The 26,222-nt window shown below is 58.1% G+C and overlaps 2 protein-coding genes across 3 annotated transcripts; both read right to left on the bottom strand.

The window, feature by feature from the left end:
• Positions 1-8,631: 8,631 nt before the first annotated feature.
• TEDC1 (tubulin epsilon and delta complex 1) lies at positions 8,632-20,777 on the bottom strand. Of its 2 annotated transcripts, XM_057543167.1 has the most exons (8): positions 19,961-20,776; positions 19,785-19,863; positions 19,268-19,470; positions 18,825-18,980; positions 17,660-17,758; positions 14,429-14,515; positions 13,802-13,969; positions 8,632-12,474 (listed from the first exon to the last, which is right to left on the bottom strand). In XM_057543167.1, exons 1-8 carry the CDS (start codon positions 20,105-20,107, stop codon positions 12,151-12,153), a joined length of 1,263 nt encoding a protein of 420 aa, XP_057399150.1. In that variant the 5' UTR covers positions 20,108-20,776; the 3' UTR covers positions 8,632-12,150. The 2 variants fall into 2 exon arrangements, with proteins under 2 accessions (XP_057399150.1, XP_057399151.1); XM_057543168.1 differs by lacking the exon at positions 17,660-17,758 and having other exon boundaries at positions 19,961-20,777.
• Positions 20,778-23,236: 2,459 nt separating this feature from the next.
• On the bottom strand, positions 23,237-24,895 carry CRIP1 (cysteine rich protein 1). Its single transcript, XM_057543172.1, has 5 exons — positions 24,741-24,895; positions 23,755-23,849; positions 23,626-23,683; positions 23,499-23,545; positions 23,237-23,370 (listed from the first exon to the last, which is right to left on the bottom strand). The coding sequence occupies exons 1-4, from the start codon at positions 24,778-24,780 to the stop codon at positions 23,505-23,507; spliced, it is 234 nt and encodes a 77-aa protein (XP_057399155.1). The 5' UTR covers positions 24,781-24,895; the 3' UTR covers positions 23,237-23,370; positions 23,499-23,504.
• Positions 24,896-26,222: the final 1,327 nt, after the last annotated feature.

Below are 26,222 nucleotides of genomic sequence, written 5' to 3'. Positions count from 1 at the left end.
TGCAGGCACAGTCAGGGGGAATGTGCAGGAGGGTGGGGTGACTAAAGCCCCCAAGTTCTGCCAGAGGGCTGGAAAGGGGAGCCCCAGCGAGCCAGAAAGTAACGGAGACATGCCGGAGAAGGGGCTCCAGAAGGCAACCCATGAAGTTGTTCATGACTTCTGGGCTCAACCCCAAGCCGTGTGTGCCCGGGTCCGATCCTAATTGTCACCCTGAGTCCGAGAACTGAACTACAGGACACAGCACTGCACAAGTCCCACACTGGCCACTGGGCAGTGCCCACACAGGACGGATTCAAATAACACTGCAAAGGCTTTGAAAACAGAACTGACATTGAAACCACTACCCACAGAAGGCTATTTGGAATTTTCTGCCTGAACCCAACTGGGTTGATTGCATGCTAAAACAAAAATATCACCATTCTCAATAGGATTTAAACAAGACCAGATATTCATAACGTAACGTTTGAATGTGCAGAATACAATCCAAAATTACTCTACATATGAAGAGCCAGGAAAATCCAACCCACAAGGGAAAAGAAAATCCAATGCCATCATGTCACAAATATTCTCAACAAAATATTAGCAGATAGAAGCAAGCAACATAAAAAATAAAAACAAAGAAATACCACAACCAAAGGGAGGTTATCTCAGGAAAACAAGACTGGTTCAACATGCGAAAATAAATCAGTGTGATCCACCATATTAATAATCTAAAGAAGAAACCATGTGATCATATCAATTCATGCATAGAAAGCATTTGACAGAATTCAATATCCATCCATGATAAATACTCTCAGCAAACTAGAAATAGGAGAAATTTTACTGAATTTAATGAAGGGTATCTAAAAAGAAAAAAAAAAAAAGAGACAAAACAAAACTACAACTAACACGATAGTTAATAATGAAGGACTGGGTGTTTTGCCCTAAGATCAGAAACAAGGCAAAGATGTCCACTCTATCCATTACTATTCGCTATTGTACTGGCAGTCCTAGCCAATGCAATAAAATAAGAAAACCAAATAAGTGACATAACAGAATAGAAGGGAAGAAATAAGACTCTCTCTATTCGTAGATGGCATGAAAGTCTATGTAGAAAATCCCAAAAGTTCTACCAAAAAAAAAATCTGAGTACTAATAAGCGAGGTTAGCAAGGTTGCAGGATACAAGGTCAAAACAACTTCAATCCTGCTTCTACTGGAAGCAAACAACTGAAAACCAAAATTTTTAAAGCAATAATATTTACTTTAGCTCCCCCCAAAATTAAATACTTGGGTATAAATCTAACAAAACACATACAGGATTTATATGCAGAAAATGTCTGTTCAAATTCTTTACACATTTTTCCATTGCATTATGGTCCTTTTATTGTTGAGTTGTAAGAAGGAATTCTTTTTATGTTTTGGATACAAGTCTCTTACCAGATATGTAATTTGAAAATATTTTCTCCAATTCTGTGGGTTGTCTTTTCAATTTTTTTGATGGTGTCCTCTGAAGCTTAAAAACTTTTGATGACACATGCCGCAACGAAGATCCCACGTACCGCAACTAAGACCCAGCGCAGCCAAAGTAAATAAATAAATATTAAAAAAAAAAAAAAACCTTTTGATGAAGTCCAGTTTATCTATCTCATCTTTTGTTGCTTGTGCTTTTGGTATCATATCTAAGAAGGTTTTGCCTAACCCTAGTCATAAAGATTTTCCCCCATGTTTTCTTCTAAGAGTTTTATAGGTTTAGGTTTTACATTTAGGTCTATGATCCATTTTTAGTTAAATTTTATGTATGCTGTAAGAAAGGGATCTGTTATGGGTTAAATTATGGTGCCCCAAAAGATATGCTGAAGTCCCAGTACCTGTGAGTGGGATCTTATTTGGAAATAGTCTTTGCAGATGTAATCAACTTAAATTGAGGTCATATTGGAGTAGGGTGGGCCCTAAATCCAATGACTAGTGTCCTTATAAGGAAAGAGAGATTTGAAGACACAGACACATACACAGAGGAAAGACGATCATGTGATGACAGAGGCAGCTCTTGGAGTGACGCAGCTGCAAACCAAGGAATGCCAAGGATTGCTGGCCACCACCAGGAGCAGGAGCAAATTCTCACTCAGAGTACCCAGAAGGAACCACCCCCGCCAACACCGTGATCTCAGACTTCTAGCCTGCAGAACTGTGAGAGAACAAATTTCTATTATAAGCCATCCAGTTTGTGGTCATTTATTACAGCAGCCCTAGGAAACTAATACAGGATCCAGTTTAATTCTTTTGCATATAAAAATTTCATTCTTTTGCATATCCAGTTGTCCCAGTACCATTTGTTGAAAAGACTTTCCTTTCCCACTGAATTGTCTTAGCACCCTTTCAAAAATCAATTGACCATAAATGTAAGGGTTTATTTCTGGATTCTCAATTCTGTTCCATTGGTCTATATGTCTACTCTTATTACAGTACCACACTGTCTTTTCTTTTTTATATTTATTTATTTATTTTGGCTGCACCAGGTCTTAGTTGTGGCACACAGGATCTTTAGTTGCGGCATGCAAACTCTTAGTTGCGGCATGTGGGGTCTAGTTCCCTGACCAGGGATTGAACCCGGGCCCCCTGCATTGGGAGCGCAGAGTCTTAGTCACTGGACTACCAGGGAAGTCCCGCACACTGTCTTTTTTTTTTCAAATAATAATTTTATACATAATTTTAGGAGGTATGAATGTGATAAAGAATGCTTCGGGTGGGGTGTGCTACTTTATTATTTTTTTTAATATAAATTTATTTATTTATTTTTGGCTGTGTTGGGTCTTTGTTGCTGTGCGCGGGCTTTCTCTAGTTGCGGCGAGCGGGGGCTACTCTTGGTTGCGGTGCGTGGGCTTCTCATTGCGGTGGCTTCTCTTGTTGCGGAGCACAGGCTCCACGCACGCGGGCTTCAGTAGTTGTGGTACGTGGGCTCAGTAGTTGTGGCTCGTGGGCTCTAGAGCACAGGCTCAGTAGTTGTGGCACACGGGCTTAGCTGCTCTGTGGCATGTGAGATCTTCCTGGACCAGGGCTCGAACCCGTGTCCCCTGCATTGGCAGGCAGATTCTTTTTTTTTTTTAACATCTTTATTGGAGTATAATTGCTTTACAATGGTGTGTTACTTTCTGCTTTATAACTGCACACTGTCTTGATTACTGTAGCTTGTAGTAAGTTTTGAAATTGAGAAGTGTGAATCCTCCAACTATGTTCTTCTTTTTTGAGATTGTTTTGGCTATTCTGTATCCCTTGCATTTCCACATGATTTTAGGATCAGTTCGTCACTTTTGAAAAAAGCCGTCTGAGGTTTTGATAGGGACTGCACTGAATCTATAGATCAATTTGGTGATAAACGTAAGATGTCTTTTCCATTTATTTAGACCTTTAATTTCTTTCACCTGTGTTTTGTAGTATTCAGAGCACAAGTTTTACCCAACATTTGGTTAAATTTATTCCTAGTTTATTCTTTTTGATGCTGTTGTAAGTGAAATTGTTTTTCTTAACTTCATTTTTGGATTATTCACTGCTAGTGCATAGAAATACAATGGACTTTTGCATATTGATCTTGTATCCTGCAGCCTTGCTGAACTCATTTATTAGTCCTAATATTTTTTTGTGGATTCCTCAGGATTTTCTATATACAAGTTCTTGTCATCTGCAAATATAGTTCTACTTCTTCATTTCCAACCTGGATGCTTTTTTTTTTTTTTTTTTTACTTGCTTAATTGCCCTGGCTGGAACCTCCAAAATAATGTTGAATAGAAGAGACAACAGTAAACATCCTTGCCTTGTTCCTGATCTTGGGGGAAAGCTTTCAATATTTCACCATTAAGTATTACGTCAACTGTGGAGTTTGGGTAGATTCCTTTCATCAGGTTGAGGAAGTTCCTTTCTATTCCTTGTTTGTTGAATGTGACCAATTAGCTCTAACTAAGGTGTGAAGGTGATTCAACAGAGAAAGGATAGTACTTTCACTAAATTGGACATCCATATTCAAACAAAAACAAAAACCCTCAACCTAAACCTCAAATCCCATACAAAAATTAACTCAAAATGGATCATATACCTAAATGTAAAACTATAAAACTTTTAGAAGGTAATGTAAAAGGAAATCTTCATGACCTGGTGCTGGTCAAAAACAAACAAACAAACAAACATGACACCAAAAGCACAATCCATAAACAATAAATTGATAAACTGGACTTCATCAAAATCAAAAACTTTTGCTCTGTAAAATTCAAGTTTCAAGGAACAGTTAATTCCTACCTTAACAAATTTTTCCAGAAAATAGGTGGCAAAGGCTGTGATGAGGCCAATGTAATCTTGATTCCAAAACATAATAAGGAAAATATGAAGAAAAAAAAGAAGAAAATTATAGACCTGTTTCACTTCAAGCATAGATATGAATGTTCTAAATAAAATTTTAGCTAACCGAAACCAACTGTATATTTAAAAGTTATAGTATCATGATCAAGTAGGACTTCTCACAGGAATGCAAGGATGGTCTGACTTGGGAAAGGGTGTTGATGTGTTAATATAATGTAATTCATTACAATAAAGTAAAGGAGAAAATCATATGATTGTCTTGATTAATAAAGACAAAGCACTTAATAGTGATGATTCTAAAAAAGCTCCTAGGAAAATAAGAGTGGAAGGAAACTTTCTAAAAGCTATAAAGAGTTGGGACTTCCCTGGTGGTCCAGTGGTAAAGAATCCACCTTACAATGCAGGGGATGTGGGTTCAATCCCTGGTCAGGGAACTAGGATCCCACGTGCCGCGAGGCAACTAAGCCCGCGCGTCACAACTACTGAGCTCGCGCGCCTCAACTAGAGCCCGCGTGCCACAAACTACAGAGCCCATGCGCCCTGGAGCCTGCGCACCACAACTAGAGAAGAGAGAAACCCACGCACGGCAACAAAGAGCCTGCACGCCACAACAAAAGACCCTGCATGCCGCAACTAAGACCCAACAAGCCAAAAATAAAAATAAGATAAATAATAAATAAATCTTTAAAAAAAATAAAGCTATAAAAAGTTATATACCAAAAGAGCACAGCAAGCACCGTACTTAATGGAGAACCTCAGCCACATGCCCCTGAAGACTGAGAATCAGGATCACCACCTCGGATTGGTAAGCGTTAGCAAGACGGCCAAAATGAAACTACCATCATCACAGTATCTTTCTACACCAGCAACAGCAGGCAATAAATCTCTTCATATAGAACCCCTACCGGTTCTGCTCCTGTGGTTGGACCCTGATGAAACACACGGTGATAAAAGCAGCGTAGTATTGGTACATGAACTGACCAGTGGAACAGAAGGGAGGTCAGGATGGACGGGAGCTGAATATGGAGAAGGCCCAGATCAACGAGGACAGGATACGTCTGTGTGTAGACGGTGTTGGAAACTGGCTCACCACATGGAAGAGGCCTGGATTCCTGCCTGACGCCACACACAGAGGTGGACTCTGACGGAAGGAAATGTAGGGGAATATGATACAAGAGAGGGAAGCACGTCTTCAAATGTGAATTTTAAAAAGCAAGAGGCAAAAACATGATGAATTCAATTAAAACAAACTTTAAATTTTCTATTCAACAAAGGGAAACCATGAGCAAATTTTTAGACAGATGACAGAATGCAGAAGATATTTATAATATGTAAAACCAATGAAGGATTCCTATCTCGAATTTTCAAGGAACTTCTGCAAAGCAATTTTTGAAAGTCAGCAGCCCCCAAACACCAACGATTAAAGGATATGACCAGCCAGTTGCAGAAGAGGAAGGCCCCAAAACTAAGCAAGTGCATGAAAAGATGGTCAAATTCAATGATCAGACAAATGTCAAGTAAACTGGGAGACCACTTAATGCCTATTCAACTGGCAAACCTGCAGAAGCTAGGACATGCTGAGGGAGGGTCACAGGGACCGAGGATGTAGGAACTGGTGGGACCGTGGACTGGAACATCCAACCGACCAACTGGAGAACTCACTGGTCTGCTCCAGGTGTGCACCCCAAAGCCCGGCTCCCACAGGTCCCCCCAAGAGCAGGGGCTTTTGTGAGGCAGCCAGGGTGCCCACGTGTAGGAAATGGTAAATGTAGTGAATCTGGGACCTTATCCGCTGGGCAGAAGCAGTGAAGAGCTGTACACACAGCTTCGAGGATGGAGCTTTAAAAACACAATACAGGGAATTCCCTGGCGGTCCAGTGGTTAGGACTCTAGACTTTCACTCCTGAGGGCACGGGTTCAATCCCTGGTCAGGGAACTAAGATCCCACAAGCCACTCGACAAAAAAATATAAAGTAAAATAAATAAAATACAATAAAACACAATACAAAGTGGAAACAGAATAGGGAAACACAAAGACTTGAGTTGATTAGGGCCACAGTTCCCAAACTGTGTGCTGAGGCACCCCAGGGTGCTACAGTGAATTCTCAGGGCCACTACAGGGTATTTTTCATTTTTGAGGGAAACACGGGATACAGAGCATGCCAGACACCTTGTGAATAATTCGACTGAACTCAGAGTTTCCATATTGGATCGCACTGCTTTCCTTTCTAAGATATCTCTTTGCAAAGCTGGTTAAACAGCAGTTGCTGAAATAAAAAAGCAAACACCAGGCAAAAATCCACATGGATCAGGTAATGCAGGTGGCAGTGTCCAATCTGATTAAGGTTTGAAAAGGTGTGTAGAGTCTTAACAGTTTCAGATATCCTATTAATAAGTAATCGTAGTTTCTAAGAATTAAGGTTTTTTTCAATTTATGTGTTGTTGGTTCGTTTGGGGTTTTGGGTTTGTTTTCTAAACTGCTACTAAGTTGTTAGTACCTAAATACTTATTAGGCTCTTTGGCCACAATACACAGAAGTGTTAGGTATTTCTTTGGACCAAGAGGTGCTGTGAAAAAAATTACTGAGCCATTGCAAGCGCCATGAGCTGAGAAAGTGCAGGAACAGTGAGTTAGGGCAATGCTAGCTGCCAAAACAATCAGACCCAAGAAACAACTTTAGGGGGAGCTAACAGTCACCGCTACCTTCCTCCCAAGGGAGACAAGCCAGGGTGCCCCATCTGGTCCCTGCCCCTGGCTTACCTCCCAGGGGCTCTGTGGGCTGCACCGCTGTCTCCACCAAGCCATGCCCGGCTCTTGATGACCCAGAGATCCTCTAAAACTAAACTAAAGAGAGGAACACCTGCACACCCACGTTCATCGTAGCGTTCTTCACAACAGCCAAGAGCTGCAAGCAACCCAAATGTCCACTGAAAGCTGAGGGGGTAAGCCTATCGAGGTCTATCCATAAATGGAATGTTACTCAGCCTTAAAAAGGCAGGAAATCCTGACGCCTGCTACAACATGGACGAACCTCGAGGACTTTACGCTGAGTGAAATAAGGCAGTCACAAAAGGACAGATCCTGTGTGAGTCCACTCATATGAGGTCCCTAGAAGGTCAGATTCACAGAAACAGAAAGGATGGTGGGGGCCCGGGGCTGGGGGAGGGGGAATTAGTGTTTAGTGGGGACAGAGTTTCTGTGCTGCAAGATGTAAGAAGTTCTGGAGATCTGTAGCACAACTGTGTAACTATCTTAACACTGTTGAACTGTACACTTAAAAATGGCTAAGATGGCAGAAAAAAGAATGAAATCATGCCATTTTCAGGAACATGGATGCAACTAGAGATCATCATACTGAGTGACGTAAGTCAGACAAAGAGAAATATTACACGATATCATTTATATGTGGAATCTAAAAAATAATACAGATGAATTTATTTACAAAACAGAAACAGACTCACAGACATAGGAAACAAACTTACGGTTACCAAAGGGGAAAGGGGGTGGGGAAGGATAAATTAGGAGTGTGGGATTCATAGATACAGTCTACTATACATAAAATAGATAACAAGGATTTTTTTTTTTTTGCGTTTGACAAATTTATTTAACCATGAAATGACCACCCCAGTCTAGATAAAAGGCAACAAGGATTTACTGTATAGCACAGGGCACTATATTCAATACGTTGTAATAACCTATAATGGAAAAGAATCTGAAAAATATATATATATGTATATATATATATATGTGAATCACTTTGCTGTATACCCAAAACTAACACAGTATTGTAAATCAACTGTATTTCAATTTTTAAAAAATGGTTAAGATGGCAAACTTAATGTTATGTGTTTTTTACCACAATTTTTAAAAATTGGCAAACTTAATGTTATGTGTTTTTTACCACAATTTTAAAAAATTGTCCCTAAAAGGGAAGGAAAAAACTTGGGAATTGTAAATAAAGATGGTAAGAAGAAAAACAACTTAAAAGAGGAGCCACCAGCTCACAAGCCCCACAGCCAAGAGAGCAACAGATCCCAGGCCCCAAATCTACCAGAGTCCACCAGGCCCCAGCCCAACACCCCTCACCCGCCTTCTCGCTGAACCCCAGAAGCTCTCCCGCCAGGGGCAGACGGGGCCTTTTGGAACGAAGACAGGACCTGGCCCTGAACGGTGCCCCGACCCCGCTCAGAAGAAACTCCGAAATCCTGACCTGGGGCACAAAAGCCTGCAGCCCCTGCCCCTCTGCGACCCCACCTCTGAGCTCATGTCCTACCCCCTCCCAGACTCCCCCCATGCAGCCCCCGCATAAGCACCCCATTTCCTTTGCCTGGACCACCCTCCTGGGTGGGACACTCAGCACCCTCTCCTCCCCTCCTTTACCGTCTGGGCAGGCCTCCTCTGACCACCACCCTCTGTCACCTCGCGCCCCGACCCCGCACGGCCAGGGCCATCGCCCCCTGATGCACATTCGTTTATGGTGTTTGCTCTCCCCCAGCCCCGGGGCGGGCACACGTTGGGCACCTCGGGAATCCTGGCTGATGGATGAGAGGAGGAACAGCCCGGCTCGGCCAAGAAGGACAGAGAGGCCGGCGCCCAGCTGCTCTCAGCACCCAGGACCCAGTTGGGGGCCCCGGAGCTCCAGAGGCACGACTTCATGGCCACCAGCCACACCCACAGGCAAGGACACGGGTGCCGGGGCCTATGGACCAAGGTCGTCAACGGTGCCCCGCCAACAGGGATTGTCTCCTAAATGCCGCTGAGAGATGCTCCTGCCCACCCCAACCTGAACTTCAGCAGGCCCCGGGGAATACCCCTCAGGCTGCAGGTGGGCCCGGGGGGCCTCAGTCCTGACCAGCCAGCCACGCCCCCCAAGCCAAGGTCAAGCCAAGGTCGACCAATGCAGACAAGGACAAGGGAGAGGGAGGCCAGCAGGTGGGTAGTGGGGTAGGGCACCAAAAGGACCGTGAAGGTGGAGGTGACAGAACAAGAGCCCGAGCACAGGAGGCAGAGCGGTCTGGCCGCGGGAAGGCACCTGGACTGGCTCCTCGATTTCTGACCTCACGGTTGACACACCCAAAGGACAGGTGCCCTGGGGGCGAGTGGGAACCGTTAATAAACCCACAACCACAAAGCCCCGCGAGGCAGCCCCGCTGTCCCAAACTTACCCACAGACGAGAATCCCTTCCCTACCCCAGTCATGGCTGTTTTGCTTTTTTAAGATCTCCCTGTGTGTCGTCTTCTGCGACATGCCTGTGTTTTCTAGAAGACTCAAGAGTTTTTGACTCCGGATCCCAGGAGGCCGCTGCAGTGTGGCCAGCCGGCCGTCCCCGTCACTCCCTCACCCACTCCCCGTGGCGGACGGCAGAGACCTCCCACATCCACTCCTGCCCCCGCGATTCCGGGGTTGGGGGGGCGCCTCTCACAAGACGTGCCCGTGTGCTTCCCGGGGGGTAGTTCGAATCCAGCCCCACCCCCTTCCCGGTGCCCCGCCCACCTGCGGCCACACAGGGCACCTGCACGTCCCTGGCTACAGCAAAGGCGAACATCTTGACTTATCTGATTTCCTGTTTCCTCTTCTCTGCAGTGTCTGCCCCTGGGCTGACGGCCCTATCTGCTCCACACCAGTTCTTTACGGGCTACAGGTGTTGCGATACACTCTCCCGCTTGCTCAGGCTTGCCTTTCCACTGTCTTTACGGTGTCTCTTAATGAACAAGTTTCTAGTCTTGATGCAGTGACTTACTGTGGTCTTAGGAAGCCACTCCAGAGGGGAGCGTGGCATCCTCACCTCCTGCAGGGCTGTGTCTGTGGGTCGGTGGGGAACCCTGCAGCCCAGCGTGCAGTCCTCACACATGCAGCCAGGCCAGCCTCCAGTGCACACGTGGGCCCACGCTGCCCCACACCCCGTCTGTCCCGTGGGTCTGGGGTTGGTGGGCAGGGTCTGAGCCCTGGGGTCAGGCCTGTGAACCTGTCATGTCACATGCAGAAGGGGACTGCAGTGGCCGCAGGGCTGGGGAGTGTTGGAGATGACAGCTCGTGTGAGGCCTGAGGTCCACAGTGGATTCTCCCCGGGGCCTCCTGCCTGCCCACCAGACCTCAGCCCCACAGAACGGCAGGATCAGGGCCGTGAGCCACTAACTTACAAGCGCTAACTTACCACGGCAACAGTAGGAGCCAAACCCCAGGGCCCACGCCTGCTCCCTGCAGCCTTGGAAAGCTCCTGCCTTGCGGGGTCATCGCGGACGGCTCCACTCCCCCCAAGCTTGGCCTCTCGGGCGGGTTCCACCTCGTGTTTCAGAATCACCAGCCCAGGTCCCACAGACACACAGACACGCTTGTGGTTTTGATTGAATTGTACTGAATCTACAGATCAGTCTGAGAAGTGACAGCTCCGTAACGCAGACTTTACATTTGAGTTTCTAAAACTTAAGTTCCTGAGGGCCAGTGGCCATCCCGGCTTCAGGGAGTCCACAGAAGGCAGGGAGTTTTCAGTGGACTTGCCCCGTGGGGCAGTCAGGAGGACGGCAGCAGGGGGTCCAGAAGTGCCTTTAAACACGCGAGGGCCGCAGGCGCGGGCCTAAGTCCCATGTGCCCTGGACCCAACTGGAGCAAGCAGGGAGCCCATAGAGGGGCTAGGAGAAGGGGGCCAGGCCTTGGAGGGAGGGGCTCGGGCCAGAGGCTCTCTAGGGCCAGCCTGTGAGGAGAGGGTCAGGGGGGGCACTCCTGAAGGGGGAGCTGGCTCGCCCCCCGGTCTGGTCAGTGCTCCCGAGGCCAGTGCGGAGGCACCACAGGTGTGCCCCAACCCGAGACAAAGGAGGTCCAGAATGGCCCAGAGGAGCCGGTGCCCCTGGGCATGAGCCAGCACTCCCCAAGCGGACAGCAAAGGCCAATGAGAAGGCGTTGTGGCTGGGCCCTGGGGCCTAAGCTGGCCGGCAGCAGGTCAGGGTGGAGCACCCTGGGGGAGAGGGGAGCCCGGCAAGGGAGGCCGGGCTGAGGCCATGTCCGCTGGCGGGAGGGGGACGGGGCAGGTGCCAAGAAGCCAAGCCTCCTGGGAAGGAGAGGGGCCTGCTCTGGCAGGCTCGGGGCACATTCTCCGGACACAGATGGCTCTTTGTCAGGGCGGAGCCCAGCTCCCGGAGCAGTCTCGGGAACAAAGCCCGCTCTGTCCACAGTGGCCTCCCCCTCCCCCCGCGGGCACCACCCCCAGGAACGGAGCAGAGTCCCCCCCACCCGAGGTTCCCATCAGGCGTCCCTGCCCAACACAGACACGCACGCACACCCACACGCACACCAGGCACAGGCGTGGCCCAGGTGGGGTGCACAAAGGGAGCCCAGGATGAGGGCTCCAAGGGCGCACCCAGGACACTGCATCCCCCGGGGCCCTGACGCCCACCCTGTGCTGCAGGCCACGCCTGTCCGTCCAGCACCTGGGCAGCCCTGGACCGGCCCAGCCTCAGCCACCACTGCCCAGGGACCCCTCGCCCTGGGCCTGAGGGGAGCACCGCCTCACCAGACAGAGACCTGGACGGGTGGCGGAGGGACAGCTAGAGCCTCAGCCCTGCAAGAAGGCCTCCACAATTTACTTCCGGGTCTTCTCCAGATCCTGAATGCCCACGGCCACCACAACGGGCCTGCCCCCAGCGCTGCAGGCCGCGGGGCTGGGTACTGCCCCAAGTGGGGACCCGGGGCCCGGGGCCCAGCGTGCCTGTACCACCGGTGCTGTGTCTGTGTCACCCCTGCAGCTACCCGGCCTGGAATCTGCCCCTCCAAGGCCCAGCCAGGCTGAGGGGTGGGGGTGGGGGGTGCCCCCTGGAGAAGGGAGCGTCAGCGTCCCGGTGGCAGGATCCAGACGAGGCCAGGCAGGGCTCCCACCAGCCTGGCCAGCTCCTGTCGACACTGGCCCTGGAGCCGGCGCAGCACCACCTCCAGGTGGGCCTCCCGGCTCCTCAGCGCCTCAATCACCTCAGGGGCCCGCAGGCCTGGGCCCCTGGGCGCCCCAGCCTCAGTCCTCACCAGCCGGCGGGGCCCGTGGGGCTGGGCCAGGCTGCCGCTTCGCTCGCAGGCCCGCCGCAGAGCTGCCAGGTCCTGCCCCACGGCCTCCCGCAAGGCCGTCCTCACGGCGCTCCACTCGGGCCCACGGCCTCCAACCTGCACAGGGGACATGGCAAGTGAGCCGAGGGTGACCAGTCTCACCAGGACCCCGGCTCAGGGCCCTCAGCTCTCCCCGAGCCCTGAGCCCAGCCCCCAGCAGTCCTGCGGCCCCTCCCAGTGCCCAGAGCCCATTGCTCCCAGGAACGGGGGACCAACTCCAGCGCCAGCCCTAAGGCCTGGCCCCTCCAGGCTCCGTCACCCTCACCGAGCATCTGAGCCCTAAGCCAGAGGCCCTGGGGCCCCGGGGACAGGGCCAGCAGCCCGATCACCCCCGACAGCCCTGCAGGGCCTGAGCCCTCAGGACCACCCAGCTGCAGGCCCAGCTCTTTCACCACGGCATTGCAGGGGGAGTGGGCCTGGCTGCCCCCAGCAGGCCAAGTCCTGCAGGGTCTGCTCAGAGCCCAGAGTGCAGACCCTCGGGGCACCCACCCCCAATCCCACCCACCACTCCAGGCGGAGTCAGCATGTCCTCTGCTCTATCGGCTTCCCACTCTCCCACCGCCCTCGCAGAGGGGTGGCATGGGGTGGCCCTGACCCAAGGGGACGCCAGGCTAAGGGGACGCCAGGCCGAGGACACGACCTGGTGAGGACACCTCTGGCCCGCAGGGCAGGCCCATCCCAGAGACCCTGCAGGCAGCAGGGAGCGCCAAGAGGCTGTGCCCTCGGTGTCCCCAGGGAACGGCCCTGCCCCTGACCCCGACCCTCAGTGGGCACTGCTCCGTGGTTCGCAACAAGGAAGCACAAAGAGCCCTGAGCCCGGACAAGCACCAGCCCCACTTCTTTTGAGAAACTGCCTGCAAACGTCACCGATGCTTCCGCTGTCACTGCCCAAGAGGGCAGGGGGCTCCAGCTTGGCCCGGCCGGAGGGGACACGGCCGTGCAGGGCCTGAACGAGCCACGCTGCAGGCCCCCAGGAAACACCCGTGCTCCCCAGGGGTATCTGAGGGGAAAACCACGCCTGCAGTTTGCTCTACGATGCTTCAGAAAAAGGAAATCAATGCAGCGCGCGTGGCCCACTGTTCACAGCCACAAACCCGGCGCTCGCCCAGGCCTGCTCATGGAGAGAGGAGGGTGGCGCCCAGGTGGGGTTGGGGCATGTCCACCAGCAGGTTCAAAAGGCCACAGGGTGTGAGCGGAAGCCAGCAGGGACGACACCAAAACCGCCCTGGGATAACGAACAGACCTCCATCAGGGTGGCCAGGGTGGGGCGGCGGGGGAGTCTGGCAGGTGAGCCCACCCCTCTTCCAAGCAGACCAAAAGGTGCAAGTCCCCCCGTGGGAGCCCCCTGTCGAGCACAGCCCGGGCCAGGGCCCTAAGTCCTCACCCCGGCCTCCCAGGCCTCCCGCCGGGCCTCCACCGCCTCTCGCAGCTCTCCCTGCAGGGCCTGCAGCTCCCGCACCAGGGGCTCCAACGCTCCAGCCCCTGGCGTGGGGATCCTGGGCAGAAACGTGGGCTGTGAGGCCTCAGGGGGGCAGGCGTCCAGGACCGTGTCCTGCAGAGAGGGACCCCAAGTGAGAGGGTGGGCGGCAGGCCCGGGCCTCACAACCAGAGGCCCAGCTCCCCAGCCGGGAGGGACAGAGGCCCAGGGTCACTTCCCGCCCTCGGGTCGCAGCGCGAGCTGGACAGTGGCCCTCACCCCGGTGGGCCTGGATGCCAGGGAGGCACAAAGGCCAGGCTTCCGGAAGGCCAAGGCCCCTGAGAAGTCTGGGCCTCCCCAGGAGCTGGGAAGGGTGGTGATGGGACAGACAGACATCTGGAAAGAGACACACACACAAAACCCACAGGCCTGGGTGTGAAACCGGCTTCAGGGCTGGGTGTGGGGGGCTTCCCTGAGACTTCTCTTCCTGTCTGGAAAATGGGAAGACCCCACCACCACCCCAGGGCTGCTGCGGTCAGACGAGGGGAGGGGAGGGGAGGGGAGGGTCAGGAGGTGGGTGGCACGCTTCCTGACCATCCACTGCCAGAAGACCAGCTCCCGGCGCCGCCACTCGAGGGCCGCCTGCAGCCGTGCGTTCTCCCTCTGCAGCCTCCGCAGCAGCTGCAATGCAAACCATTAAGGCCGCAGAGTCAGAGAACCCAATGCTCCCGGGACCCTGCCCACCCCGCCCACCATCTCTGGCTCAGTCGCCTCGGCCCCCCGGGCTCACCCGGCCCACCCGCGGGCGGAGCCACCTCCCTGCAGGGCAGCCGCGCCTCCAGCACAAGCAGGCCAAGCCTACCAAGCCTCTGACCACACCAGTGATCCCCCAGGCCCCCCACAAGCGTGGGTCCCGCGGGGTCGGGGGCTGAGTCCTGCTGCCCCCTCACTTGGGACTCCACCCCACATCCCCCGCTGACTGAGGGCTGCACCCCGGAGGCTTTGGGCGTACGGGGAGGCCCCGGATGGGGGAGACTGGCGGGTTCTGGGAATCCCTCTCTGTAGTCCCCTGGAGCCCGAAGGCAGGGCAGAGGCTGCACGGCGCCCAGCTTGGAGGCGACAGAGGACAGGCCGGGGACCAGGGTGGAGAACACAGCCGCGCAGCCCCCCGGCCCCGCCCTGCAGGCACGGCCCAAACAGCCCCACACCTGCAGACCCCGCAGTCCAGTGCACGGGCACATGCTCCCGCCCCACCTGCCGAGGCCACTGCGGCCTCGGGAAGCCAGACAGGGGCAAGGCCAGGCACGGTCCACCCCAAGGGCCCACGGCAATCTGCGGAGAGACAGATGGGCCCCACTGGGATGGCCCCGGCCGGCAGCCGCTGTGCTCCTCTCTGAACACAGCAGCCAGCACAGTGACTCAGCCTCCGGCACCGCTCCTCCTAGAAGGGAGCCCAGGAGTGTGCTCTGGGGCCGGGACAAACGGCCAGAGCCGGCAGCTGCCCTGTCGGCGGACAAGAGCCCTGCCAGGCCTCCATTCACAGAGGCTGGTGCCCGTGCCACGCACACCAGCGTGCCTGCCAGGCAACCAGGGGATGCACATAGCTGGACAAGGGGCTCCCGGGCCAGGGGGCGAGATGGGGGTGGCCTTGAACACCAGGCCAAGGGCCCAGCCCATGGCCAGTGGAGCAGGGTGAAGGCAGGCCTGCGGTGAGAATCGCCCTGTGGTCTGGGGGAGGGCTGCGGACATGGGAGGGTGGAGCCCACATGCCGACACCACACACACCCACACACACACACACACACACACACACACACACACACACACACACACACACACACACACACACACACACACACACACACACACACACACACACACACACACACACACACACACACACACACACACACACACACACACACACACACCTGCTGGCCAGTAAGAAGAGCAGCTTACTCAGTTCCCAAGAACAGTCCCAGAGGGTGTCCACACCCCCGCGCCCCAAGCCACAATATAAGAAGACTACAGGGCCAGCAAATAACCAAGGATGCTACCCAGCCACTCCACAGCATGCCTGGCCACTGACACGGCAACAAGAGGTCATTCCAGGAGCTTCTGGGACCCATCCCGAGAGTGCAGCCCCTTCAGGTCGGCTGGTCCAGGCTGCCACCAGCTCCCCATCCACCTGGCCACGCCGTTTTCGATCCTGTGGCACCAACATGCACCACCCTCCAGGAGGATGGGGGCCGTACCCGCCCAGGTCCCCCACAGAGGCTGGGGTCCCAGGCAGCACCGGGCTGGAGCTGGCACAGCCTCTGCTCTGCTCAGACCAGGGAGGGGACCAGGGGCAGGGGGCCAGGGCCTCGCTGAGTCACCCCTGAAAGGGGACAGGGCATCTCAGTACGCCCAGATGCTGCCTCAGCTCCTTGAGGGCCAAGCACAGCCTTGCCCAGGTAAAGCCAGCCAGGAACGCAGGCTGGGCAGGCACCGAGGGCCAGGAAGGCATCCCCAGGTGGCCGCCCTGACCCCACAATGGGGATGCAGACCCCCTAGGAGCATGCAGCTCTACAGCTGGGATCTGCTGGGCCTGCCCTGAGCCTCAGCCCTCCTACCCAGCCAAGTGCTCCAGGACAAGGCACTGCCAGCCTCACACTCTGGACGAGCCAGAGCCCAGCACTCAAGTAATGGCCAGCCTTGGGCCTGTCCAAGGACCCACTGGCCAGGTGAGCCCAAGGGAAGGAAACAGTGATGATGGGTGGGGGCTCCTGAAAAGAAGGTCAGCAGAGTGTGGGGCAGCGCCAACCCCCACCTCCCCCATCAACAGGTGACACATGCCGAGGCTCAAGGCACCCACACCATCAGCTCGGACCCTTGAGCAGTCTTCCTTAATTCCAGTGGCCCCCCTCGGCTGGCTGCCAGCCCGGCCCAGACACCTGTACTCTTCCCACGGCCCAAAGTGTACCCAGCCCCGTGCACACACACACAGCAGCACTGGCTGCTCCAGGGGGCAAGAGAGGCCCTGAGGCTGCACGCGTCTCCTGCTTAGGCAAGGGGGTGAGCTTGGGGACTTCCCTGGTGGTCCGGTGGGTAAGACTCTGCGCTCCCAAGGCAGGGGGCCCAGGCTCAATCCCTTGTCGGGGAACTAGATCCCGCGTGCTGCAACTAAAGAGCCCACATGCCGCAACTAAGGATCCGCATGCCGCAATGAAGATCCTGCACGCCACAACAAAGATCTCACATGCTGCAACTAAGACCCAGCACAGCCAAATGAATAAAATAAATATTAAAAAAAAAAAAAAAAAACAGGAACTTCCTGGTGGCGCAGTGGTTAAGAATCCACCTGCCAACGCAGGGGACACGGGTTCGAGCCCTGGTGCGGGAAGACCCCACATGTTGCAGAGCAACTAAGCCCGTGCGCCACAACTACTGAGCCTGCGCTCTGGACCCTGCAAGCCACAACTACTGAGCCCGTGTGCCACAACTACTGAGCCCGCGTGCCACAACTACTGAGCCCGCGTGCCTAGAGCCCGTGCTCCGCAGCAAGAGAAGCCACTGAAATGAGAAGCCCGCGCACCGCAACGAAGAGTAGCCAGCCCCTGCTCGCCACAACTAGAGAAAGCCTGCATGCAGCAGCAAAGACCCAACGCGGCCATAAATAAATAAATAAATAAATAAATAAATAAATAAATAAATATTTTTTAAAAAAGATGGTGAGCTTGGCTAACACCCACAGCTCAAAGCTGCTCCGCTGTCTGGGTCCCCCACCCTCCCAGGCTCCTTCTCACCTTGGGCCACGCCCACCTTGGTCCCACCAGCCCTCACCTGCCGGCCACCCTCCGGGTCTCTGAGCAGCTCCGTTTCGGTAACAGACAGGTGGCCAAGGCTGCGGTCGCTGTGGCAGCCACGGGTATATGAGTGGATCTGAAACAGGCAGTGCAGACCCCAGGCTGAGAAGGTGGGTGCCTCCCCCCCGACAGCGCTAGGCAAGGACCTTACAGACAAGGAAACAAGGGTTCAGAGAGGGTCGGGCCCAGGAGAGTAGCCAGCACTGCTGGGAGGTTGGCCCGGGGCCCAGTACCCACCAGGAGGCCCATGCAGACGGAGGAGCACCCCACCCAGCTCCCAGGGGTGCAGTATAGGTAGAGTGGGGCGCCCTTGCTTCCCCTGCAGCTCATCAAGTGCCAGGCCCATGTGGTGGCAGAAACAGCCTCTGGACAGGCTCAGTGGTTCAGTGAGGCCAGTGGCAGGGACACAGACACAGGGAGGGCACCCCAGCAAGGCAAGGCCTGAAGGCAGCAGGGGGGTTAACTGGTGGGCATGTCCCACACAGAGGAGCAGCTGGAGCCCAGACAAGAGGCAGTGAGGGGTCCCAAGAAACGCTAGCTGAGCAAAAGACCCTCTCCCAGGGGCAGAGCGCAAGGCGGGGGGTTCTAGCACCAGAGAGCCCTGCGCTGGTGCGAGCCCTGGGCCACCTGCCCAGCCACCGCTCAGCTCAGACCATGCACTGGACCTGTGGGGACACCAGTGCCCCCCACAGCTGAGCCCTACCAGCCTTCCGGAAGCCCGCAGGAGCTGCCCACCGCCCGTGAGCCCACACCCAGGATGCGGTGGAAGGGCGTGCCTTCCTCGCCAACTCGTGTTCAGGCAGCAGTGGCTCCCCAGGGCCCACTCTGGTGCTCAGTGACAGAGTCTGAAGCTTCTGGGGAGTTCTGGGGACAGGAAGGTTGACCCTGCAGGTTCCCCGCCCCCCTGATTCCCTGCCCCATAGATGTCCCGCAATACCTGCTCTAGGCCCCCTCCTGGACAACCTGGAGCCCTAGGGTCAGGCCACCCCAGGCTGTGCCCAACAGGTCAGCCCCCAGCCAGGCCTGGGAAGGCCGCCCACATTCAGCCAAAGGCTGGGCCCCAGCCTGAGATGGGAATGCTGGACAGGCCTATACAGCAGAGGACAACTGCCCCTGGGTGGACAACGCACGCGTGGCACTACCTTGCCCAGGAGGGCGCACTGCTCCTGCTGACTGGCCATCAGGTTTCGCCACCGGAACCGCAGCTTTCCCATCAGCCACTGCAGGTGGCGGATGTCCACACAGCCGTCTGCTTCCACACTGGGGGCAGGAGGGCCAGGGCTGGCCAGGGCCTCGCACTGGGGAGGGGGCAAGGGTCACGCACTGCTCCCACACCCCAGGCATAGACCACGAAGGGGAAAGAGAAAGGAAGCCCCTGGGAGTGAGAGTCAAGAGATCCCGGAGGTGCCAGGAAGAGGTGGGTAAAGAGCCTGTGGGCACGCCCCTGGCCCTGACCTGCCTCCGTGTGCTCACCCGGGCATTCGGGGCAGCAACACTGACCCCCACAGGGCTGACTCCGCCGGTCCGGTGCCCACCCAGGATTCCCGCCCGGGCTGGGCGCGGCTCACACTCATCCCTCACCCACCTCGCACACGTGCATCTCGTCGCCCAGCTGCACGCGGTTCTGGGCCAGCAGCCGCTCGGGCAGGGGCTCGCGGGCCAGGAGCCAGGCCAGGGCCAGCAGCAGCTCGCGGCCGCCCTGGGAGCCGTCGTCCGGGAGCTGTGCCAGGGCCCGCCTAGGGTAGCCCTGGGTGCGCAGCGCCAACTTCACAGAGCGGACCTGGGCCTCTGCGGTAGGAGACGCCAGCTCAGGGGGGACACCCACTGGAGGTGACACTACCCAGACTCCTAAGGGACCCCCGCGGGACGCAGAGCAGAGACCATGCTTGGAAGGGACTAGCAGGGGCATTGGGACCTAACCTGGAGGCGGGAAGGGGCAGGGCTCACACGGTGGGGGGGGGGGGGGGGGTCTCATCGGGGAGGCGGGGCAGTGGGCGGGGCCTTATGGAGGGCTGTCTCACGGGTCGTGCAGTGGGCGGGGCTCTTTGGGTGGGCGGGGCCAGAGCCTTACCAGGCGGGCCTTACAGGAAGGCGGGGCTTACCCGGGGAGAATGAGGCCGAGGCGCCGTTGGGCGGCTGCGGCGAGAGCACGCAGAAGAGCAGCCGCCAGAACGCGGGGGCCTGCGAGGATCAAAGAGCGACGGTCAGCGGGGCTGGCGGCGTCCCTGCGTCCTCCCGGAGCCCTACTGGCCCCGGCCGCCTGCCTTGCTGGCCTCACCGCCTCCGGACGGTCGAACTTGGCGCGGCGGAAGGTCTCGGGGCTGGGTCCGGCGGGCAGCGTCTGACTCAACGCGGCGATGGCCTCGGGCAGGGCCCGGGCCGCGTCCGCCGGGTCCACCCGGCGACGCCGCCGCCGCCGCCCCATGCAGCCTCCACTCGCCTTCCTCAGATTGCGCGCCGCCGCCGCCGCCGCCGCGTCCCCGCGTCCAATCCCCGCGAGAGCTGCGTCCCGGCGCCCAGTCACCGTTCAGGTGCCGCCTCTGCTGGGCCCGCGCCCAACCACCGAGTAGGCTGAGACACGCCTCTAGCTCCTGCCCAATGAGCGTTGCCCCCGGAGTTTGAGTGCTGTCCTTTCTGTCCGGTGCGGAGGCATTTCCGGTGCGTCGGGAACCAATCGGCGTTGAGAGCCTCGCGGGGTCCGCCCTCCACGACTCAATCGCGGCGACACCTGACACTCTCCTTGTCCGGACCCCACCAATCAGCCCCTTGCACCAAATGGCAGCCTAGCAACCTCCGGAGGGTCAGCGGCGGCACTCAGGGTGCCCCCTGCGGCCGGGAGGCGCCACCGACACGCGGGAGCGACCCTCCGCCTCCGGAAGCCCTCTCTGGCCTACGGAAGCTCTGGGACCCCGCAGCGCGTATCAGGCCGGAGACGCAGGGGCCAGCGCCCGGGTACCGGGGGACGTACCCCGACGGCTCAACCCCGCAGCGCGCGGGCAGGTGCTCCTCCCGAACGGCCGGTGACTCTCTCCCCCTTCAAACCTACGCCTGCATACCCCGCCTGGCCCCTCCCCATCCAGTCCATCGTCTGTACGGCTAGCCCCCGTTACCCCCTACCCCCATCCCCACCCCACCCCGGCCTCCCTCTGCCCTGCACCTTCAGCCTCTCCTTCCTGCCATTGAAGAGACAGCCTTCGAAGGAGTATCCGCACGGCCACTTTGGAAAGCAGTTTGGCGGTTCTTTCAGAGCTAGACTTAAGTCTACCAGACGACCCCACAATGCCAGTGCCCGGAACCCGTGAGGACTCGTGTTCCCACTCACGGACGTTCAAGGCAGCTCTGGTCGTAACAGCCAAACCGAAACAACCGGAAAGGCCGCCAGCTGGGCAGTCAGCCCTAGGACGGAGCCCTCTCGGCACCACTGATAGGGGTCAAAGTGCCGGGAAGCGCAGACACAGAGGAGGGCAGATGCAGAACACTATGTTGTAGGTGCCTTTCATCTATAGGAAGTGTCCAGAAAAGCAAGTGTACAGAGACAGGAAGCAGGTCAGTGGTGGCCTGGAAAGAGACCAGGACTGGGGAGTGGCGGCAGATGGGCATGAGGGAATTTCTGTGGTTAAGGAGAATGGTTTTAGAACTGGATTGTGGTGACGGTTGCAGAACTCTGGGAACTGGTTTAAAAGCATCGAATGTGCATAGGTGAGTTTTACGGTATGAAATTATACCCCAATAAAGCTGTAAAGAGGACAGAGTGAGGGAAGGAGAGGAGAAGGGAAAGAGATAAGTGATGAAGAGAAAGGAAGCAGGCCTCCCTGGATCTCAAGTGCTCCCCAGACAAGCCCCCCTCCAGCCCTCACCAAGCCCACAGGAAGTGCGGTCACGCCTGACCCCCCACCTTCCGCCTGGTCCTCACCTTTGCCTGCCCCACCCGCCCACCGCACCAGCCCCCCGCCGTCTCAGGCACAGCAGCTGCTCACTCCCTGTGTCCCCCCAGAACTAACCCCTTCTCCAGAACTTGGCCTCTGACCCGGGCACCCCCACCCCAGGAGGCTGTTTCAGTGGCCACCCGACAAGCGCCAGGGCAGCTTACCTCCCGAGAGCCCTCCTCCCCCACGGGCACGGGGGCATTGCTGTCTGCCCCTCACCCCACCTTCCGTCCCCTCCAGTCCCCTCCTGAGCTGGGGCTGGGACCAGCACAGGCCTCCAGTCTGGCCCTGCTTTCTGTCTCCACAGCTCAGAGGCCATGCTGCTAAGGCCGGCCATAGCGCCCTGGAGCCTTCGCCCGACATGGCCCCTGATGCGTTGGGTCTGGAACCCGACAAGCCCTTTCCCTCTCGGGGCCTCTGCCCCTGCTGGGTCTTCTGCTCGGAGTGCCTTCCTCCCCGGCCTGAGGCCTGGCTGACCCACTCTCCCGGTGGGGCTCAGCGCTCTAAGCGCTCACCCCAGGTCGGCCCCCCACACCCAGACTGTGAGCCACGCGGTGGCGGAGGGGCCAGGGGTCTCTGCTGCCTTTTCAGGGCCACCTCCCAGCAGCTCGGTGCGGACCTTCCGGTGCACCCACTCCCCACTCTGTGCCTGCTCTGGCCACAAGCCCTTAGCTGCTGGGCCCCCAGACGACAGCTCCACCCCCCCACACCCCACCACTGAGAAACCGGGCCTCACTTAGTATCCTCTGCTCCCGCCTCGCCCGGCTGAATTGCATCTGTCCCCAGAAGCACTCCAGCTCCCACCCCTTGGAATTCTGTGAATCACCCAAGTCTCACACACGCACACACACACACACACACACACATACACACACGCATGTGCACATGTGACCCCACACACCACCCTGGGGCCCCCCACGCCTGTCCAGCTCAGGCCTGCCGGACCCCCAGCCAAGCCATGGGGCAGGGCTGAGGCCATATGCAAGGCTGAGATGACCCCTCTGGGCTCCTTAGATCAGCCGAGCTCTGGGACGGTGGCCGTCTGCCAGGGCCGGACTGTGAGTGGCCAGTGGGGGGAACGGCGAGGGCTCTGAGGGTGGCCCAGTCGGCAGCTGCTCCCTGAACGGAAACAGGAGTTTTCAGAAAGCCCCTAGCCGTTGCCGCCCAGCCAGTCGTCACCTCAAAGGCCCCATCGGGCAGCCGGCCACCTGCTAGTCCCCGGGCACGGCACGGGGGCAGATGAGGCAGGTGGTGTCCGGGTGGATGCACGGCTGGCCCGGTCCGGCAGGGTGGGGATGGGGGATGGGGACAAGGGTGGAGCGGCAGGAAGTGGGGAGGGCAGGCAAGGGCTCCCCACCACAGCTCCCCAAAGCTTCTCAAAAACGGAACCAGCTCAGCGGATTCACCCTGCAGCCTCCTGTTCCTGCTGGCCAATCCCAGAGCTGCAGGAGGGCTGGGGCGTCTGCAGGGCTGAACGCGGGGCTGTCCGGGTGGCTCCCCGGCAGAGTACCCCCGTCGCCGCCAGGGCAGTGGGCAGCAAGGCTGGCTGCAGCAGGGAGAGCAAGTGCCCGTCAGGGCCCCCAGCCGCAGCCCCCTGCACCGTTCCCCCGGTGAAGTGCACACACAAGTAGGTCTTCCAAGTGTCCGGGTTTATTGAGGGCTTGAGGGTCTACAGGGGAGCCCCATGTGCCTGTGGGGAGGGCCTGCCATCGGCCTAGAGGGGCAGTGGCCGGCGGGCAGCCAGGGATGGGGTCTCCAAAACCTGTGCAGAGAGACAGGGACAGAGGTGAGTGCAGGCCCCGGGAGTGGTCGGACCTCACTCAGGGTGGGGGACCGCACTCTCGGGGCTGGCTGGGCTGGGCAGGGTGAGGTGGATGGGGGGGGGGGTACCTGGGTTTACTTGAAAGTGTGGCTCTCTGCCCCACCGCGCCCGAAGCCTGCGGAGAAGCAGTGGGCGGGTTAGGGGTGGCCAGGGGCTGTGGAGGTCAGGGTCAGGTGGGGGCTGCGCGGAGCATACCTTTGGGGCCGAACGTGGCCGCGTAGCAGGGGTGGTTGCAATAGGGCTTGCCTTCATGCTGCAGAGAGAGGCGCGTGAGGGCCTGTCACCCCTCCCCCATGCCCCGGCCTCCCTCCAGGCCCCACCTACCTCGGCGTGACCCCCCGAGGTCAGCGTCTTTCCACATTTCTCACACTTCAGGCAAGGGCGATGCCAGTCCTTCCCCAGGGAGGTCACCCGCTCAGCTGCAGAGGGACAGACATGCCCCCCCACCACCCCCGTGAGGTGAGACACTGCTCCAGGGACACGGGGCACACCCACCTGGTCGCACAGCACCTTCTCCAGCCACCTCTGCTCAAGGCCTCGCCCACGCATGCCCGGTGGCCCACCCAAGGTCTCAGCGGCACCTGTGCCCCACGGGGGGAGAGGGGCACCTCCAGTCCCCAGCCAGTCCCGCCCAACTAGCGGGGGTGGGCGCTGGTCCTGAGCGCGCTCCTGAGGGCTTGGGTGGGGCTGCAGGAGGAGGCGAGGGGGCCTCGGGTCGGGACCCAGGCGGGCTGCCGGGTTGAGCCCTCCGCCTCTGCACCAGTGACGGCGGTGGGGCCTGAGGGGCGAGGCGGGGGGACTTCCCACTTCCTCCAGCCCCTCCGCTGGGTGGGCCCCGGGGCGCGGGGCAGGAAGGCGGCGCCCGGGATCTGAGTGCGCCTGGTCTCGCGCCCGGGACGCCGGTTTCCGCGTCTGTTTCTACTTAGCGCTGGGAGGGGCGGCCAGAGCCCCGCGTTCCTTCCTACCCCTCGGGGTCCCCGCCCAGGGCGCGCGCGAGAGGAGGCTGGAGAGCGGAACCCGGAGACGGGAGACCCAGAGACGCGGAGACTCAGAGACGGGAGACCAAGCGGGACCCGGAGAAACAGCGGGGCACAGAGATGCAGGGCCGTCCGACGCAGGGGTCCCGACCCGCACTTCCAGGCGGCCGCGGGCAAGGCTGAGGCGTGGCCCCGAGGCGGTGCCCCAGGTCCCCCTGCACCCCCGGCCCACCTGAGCGGCCCCGCGGCGGGGACCCCGGGCCGCGCTTCCGCGTGGGGCGGCCCAGAGACCCACAGTTCGAGCCGGGGAGGGTGGGGGTGGAGTGCGCTCACCAAAGTACACCTCCTTGTTGCACTTGGGGCACTTGGGCATGGTGGCGCCGGGTCCGGGGCGGGTGGCGGAGCGGGAGCAGAGCGGAGCGCGGGACTGGGTGGGTCGCGCCAGGTCCTCGCCTTTCAAACACCCCGGGACCCCGCCCCTTTGGGACCCGCCCCTAGCGCCCCGCCCCCTGAGCCCTGGACTTGGACCCGGAGGCCTCGGACCCAAGCCAACAGGCCGAGAAAGGTCATCTGGTCCACGCCCGCCTTGGGGTACGACCCGGGCCTAGCCGACGACAGAGCGTGATCCGAGCAGGGCAGGAGATCCTTGGGGACTCACTGAAGGGGCGGGGCTGGAGCACCCGGAGGAGCCCCGCCCCTCGCCCTGGACTCCGGACTCGCCGGGTCCAGGATCTGGGGCAGTGGACTCCCCAAGAGCAGGAGGGAGCACCCCACCCCCAGCCCCAGATATGCCGGAGCCAGGGCGGGAACCGGTCGCCTCTAAAATGCAAAGAGGTGCAAACCAGCGTGTCCTCTTCCCCAGATGGAGGTTTGGGGACACCTGCCAGGGGAGTCTCAGCCTGGTAGCCCTCCCCCAGGAACTCCCCTCGGCCTTCATCACGCGCGGGGCCAGGAGGTCCGCCCCGCCGCGCCCCAGTCCCCCACGCCCGAGGGACATCCCGGTCTCCGCGCGCCGCACCTCAGGCCCGCCCCTGGAAGTCCATCGGGCCGCAGCGGGAACGTCCCCAGGGAATTCAGAAGAGGGGACTCCGAGACGGGGCATCCCTTTCCTCCACGGGGACAGCCATCGGCTTCGGGGGCTGGGGGTTCTGTGGCGGGAAGTGGGTGCGGCGACGCCCAGGCCGGCCCAGGCCGTCTGGGAGATGCCGGGGCCGGCGGGGGAGGGGTCTTTATCTCTGCGGGAAGCGCCGAGTGCAGAGCGGTCCAAGTCGTTCGTCCAGGGAAAGCGGGAGCGGCCCCGGAGCCTCCCCCGTGCCAGGCAGAGACCGCGGACCCCACCCGCCCCAGGAATGGGGGAAGACCTAGGGGGCGGGCTCTCTCGCGGGCTGCGGGGTCCTAGGCCAGCCTCTGCGGACCAGCGGAGAGGCCTGCATCTCTAGGGGGTGGGGCCCTCGAGGGGAGGCGGCTGGCCGGCCTCCCATCTGCCCCTTAGCCCAGGCTGAGGTGGAGGCCTGGGCGGGGTCCCAGTGCTCTGTGCCCTGGAGGACTCTGCCTCCTCCATCACCGTCAGCCAGGCCACCTCCCTAGCCGTCCCTCCCTCCTGCCCCCTGAGCCTTTACCAGCGTCCTCATGTCCCCTCAACACACCCGTCTCACCAAACTAAACGTCATCTCTGCGCCTGTCCAGGCCCTGTCCCCACGGAGGGTGCTGGAGACCATCCTCTGACGGGGCCCAGGAGCTCCGGCCTCCCCACGCAGTGACGCCCTGCCCTTCCCACCCGCCGCGAGCACCCCCCACCCCCCCGAGTCTGGCACT

The sequence above is a fragment of the Balaenoptera acutorostrata genome, chromosome 3 (genome assembly GCF_949987535.1).
Source record: "Balaenoptera acutorostrata chromosome 3, mBalAcu1.1, whole genome shotgun sequence".
NCBI classification, from domain to species: domain Eukaryota; kingdom Metazoa; phylum Chordata; class Mammalia; order Artiodactyla; family Balaenopteridae; genus Balaenoptera; species Balaenoptera acutorostrata.
The sequence above is the reverse complement of the archived record's forward strand: the minus strand, read 5'-3'. Positions and strand labels throughout refer to the sequence as shown.